Raw genomic sequence first — 3238 nt, 5'->3', positions numbered from 1 at the left:
GGCTTTCCCCCCCCCCCCCCCCGCCCCGTCTGCCAGTACTTATCAGGGGAGAGGAATGAATGCTTTGACATGAACGGGTCACGCGACTAGCAGGCTGTCCCCGACCCTCATTTAAACAAAACCCCACACCTACCACTTACCTTGTATGACGTGCTCGGGTGAGATGGTCTTCTTTTCCGATTTGTTGCAAATCTCATTGGCTTCAGAAGATATGAGGTGAATGAATTCAGTGCAGCAGTTCACCACCAGCTCCCGGGCATCGTTGGCCACCCGGACGTTGGGAAGAGTCTCTTTGATCATCTTATTGATAGCAGCTCTAGGTATAGTGAGATCATCATCGTTGCCAGATGAGGAAGCCATCGTATCTCCCTCTCTCGCGCGCCCCGACTTTTAAAAACTCCCCAGCTCTGGCGCACTATTCCGCGAATTTTTCAAAAGGCTGCCCTCAAAAGTGTGATCCCAGGAGCGCCAAGAGAAGAGGGTGCAGAAAATGAAGGGAGGTGGGGAGGAGCCGGTTCGTGAGGGTGGGGGAACACCCGTGTGAGAGATTTAGGACGAGATTGGGAAGGAGGTCGGGGCGCTGAGGATTACGGGGACAGCACTGCCCAGGTCGGAGAGGAGAAAGCAAAGGTGGTCCGGAAATTTGAGCACTGGGGAACCACCTTCGTGTCCCCTCAGAGGAGCGGGCGCTGTCGCCTAACCGCGGTCCCCAACCGCGCCGGAGCAGAGGCAAGGTCCAGGGGCACTGGCCTCACCGCGGTACTGGGCGGACACCCAGCGGGCTTGGCTCTAAAGAGCCGGAGCCCCCGCTGCCGCCGCCGCCAGCAGCCGCTGCCGCCGCCTCTGCCAAACCATCCTTCAGACACCCGCGCCGCCGCCTCACAACATGTCGGCCGCGGCCGCTGCTGGAACCGTGGCGGCCGCCTGGGAACGAATACAGACAGAGCCGGGCACAAGGGGAGCGACAGTAGCGGCCGCCGTGGCCGTTTAGCCCGAACGCAGATCGTGGAAGCCGAATCCGCGGCAACGGTGGTCCCTCCAGAGGCCAAGGAAGCAGGTTTGCTGGAAGCCTCTCCCGACACCCTTTGCGCTACCGGAAGCCTCACCCCCTCCTCGTCCCCCCACCCTTCGCAGACCGACTTCCGGGTGTGGCTGCAGCCCTTCCCCCACCCGCCCCGGCGAAAACAGCCAGTCCTCGCAGCCAGCAGCTTCCGCTTGCCGTCGTCTCGGCACGCGCCTCAGAATCCCACCCCCTTCACTGGGACCGCAGCCGGGCGAGCATGCGCCTCGTGGTACCGGAGATCCCCTGCGCACGCGCTTGCTCTGGGGCTGCGGCTCCAGACTGGGGATGGGGCGAGGGTGGGTCCCCTTTACCATCTCAACCAGCTGAGGCCTCGAAACCCTCTCCCGCCCTTGTTTGAGGACACAGGAGCGCTGGATTTCGTCTAAGGAACACTCTTTGCCATCCTTAAAGAGCGCAAACTGGGATTGAAAGAAAGAGGCCCGGGTTCAGGAATGAGAGGGGGAAAGCAGAACGTTGTGTGCCTGTCTCCATCGTCCGGAAGAAAGGCTTTTGATGTTATCTAATAGACGTTGTGCGGATCAAAGCTCTTTATGGTCCTTTACCCATTTCCTTGTTTAATGGGAAATGAAACATTCAGAGAAGTGACTTGCTAATAACTAAGCCAGAAACTAGAAGATGCAACGTAGTGGAAATGAGTAGCGTACAATGAGCCACGTTAAGAGGTTCCAGTTTAGCCATTTTTCATGTTGTATTGCACGTTGGCTTCTGGAAAGGGTGGGGAAAAAAGTAAAAGTATCAAGCAACTCTCATCTTTGCTTCTCTCCAGGGTGACTTGTAGTATATGTCAAGGTCTTCACAAAATTTGCCGTACTGTCATTTGGAAGAAGAGGCTATGTTGTGAAGAGTGGGGTGTTGCAATTTCTAAAAAGTAAAGGATCCCGTTTAAGTCACTTTGGGCGCTTTAGATACATTGTTCTTGATACATTGGACAGCAACTGGTTTGTTTGAAATGTTTCCTTAAAACGTTTTATTTCCGTCTAAGACCTAGATGAGGCACCTGGAGGAAATCTTAGTTAACTACACTTTTTTCGTTTAGCAATTTCTCCAGTACGGGTTTCTTTAATTTGTAAAGTATAGATGCTTGTTTTTCTAAGTTTAGTCAAAACAAAATTTCTTTGATAAAACCATATTTTTAATTTTTTTCAAAATAGGAATTTGAAATTCTTGGTTCAGTTGCCACTTTATGAAGTGTTTTTGTAAGTTTACTGTCCGTTTAAAGAGTTATATTGTCTAAGTTTATCTTGGCCTTACCAAGTATATTAGTCTGAAAAAGCTAGCTAGCAGAAAAATGTTCCCAGAGTTATCACATTGTTGCTGAACCAAATCTCATTTCTGAAAAAAATGTCATAATGATAATCTTGCTTTTTTATGTAACATTTATGCTATGTGGACTTATAGGCTAATGATACATAGATCTATAGAGCACATGTGAAGTTGTTATTCCAGTAATAGTTTATTACTACAGGTTCTGTGGTGGCATAAGCATGAAATATGTAGTAAAGAGACCTAGGTTACAGTCCCAGGTTTTTGTTAGTTTAGACAGGTCACTGAGCCTCATTTTCTTCAACTAGAAATGGAAATATTATATAATTCACAGGATTCAAAGTCAAATAAGACTGTATGTAAAAGCAATTTTAACATTATGATGAATTAATATAGATGTTAGTGTTCATTATTATCATCTTTATCAGGTCTGGGCAGCCTTCAACCAATGATAAACCATACATAATACAGCTGGAGAGAAAATTTAATTAAATTTAATAGCGTGAGATGTTGGGGTGCCTGGGTGGCTCAGTCGGTTGAGCGTCTGACGCTTGATTTCAGCTCAGGTCATGATCTCAGGGTTGTGGGATCAAGCTCGTCCTCAGGCTCCACGCTCAACATGGAGTCTGCTTATCCCTCTCCCTCTGCTCCTCCCCCCACCCCTTTCATTCTCCCTCCCTCTCTCTCTCTCAAATAAATAAATGAATAAAATCTTTTTAAAAATAGTGTGAGATGTCATGAAATATGCTAACCTGGATCCCATATTTAAATTGTTATTTATAGTACAATATATCCCTAGTGTAAATAGGCTTTTGAAAACAAGGATAATGTCTCCATAATAAGCTTAAGAGTTTTAAGAGTGCATATATGTGAAACATTTTTTTTTATGGT

General features: G+C 48.0%; 1 protein-coding gene across 1 annotated transcript in view; it reads right to left on the bottom strand.

The window, feature by feature from the left end:
- The window catches only part of DR1 (down-regulator of transcription 1), a 19103-nt gene extending 18048 nt beyond the window's left edge, over positions 1 to 1055 (bottom strand). The window contains exon 1 of the mRNA XM_006728857.3: positions 141 to 1055. Coding sequence (XP_006728920.1) covers positions 141 to 360 — 220 coding nt within the window. The 5' untranslated portion in view covers positions 361 to 1055. The remainder of the gene's footprint in view (positions 1 to 140) is intronic.
- Positions 1056 to 3238: the final 2183 nt, after the last annotated feature.

This window comes from Leptonychotes weddellii, chromosome 4 (assembly GCF_054177405.1).
Source record: "Leptonychotes weddellii isolate Sample4059 chromosome 4, ASM5417740v2, whole genome shotgun sequence".
NCBI lineage: Eukaryota > Metazoa > Chordata > Mammalia > Carnivora > Phocidae > Leptonychotes > Leptonychotes weddellii.
The sequence above is the reverse complement of the archived record's forward strand: the minus strand, read 5'-3'. Positions and strand labels throughout refer to the sequence as shown.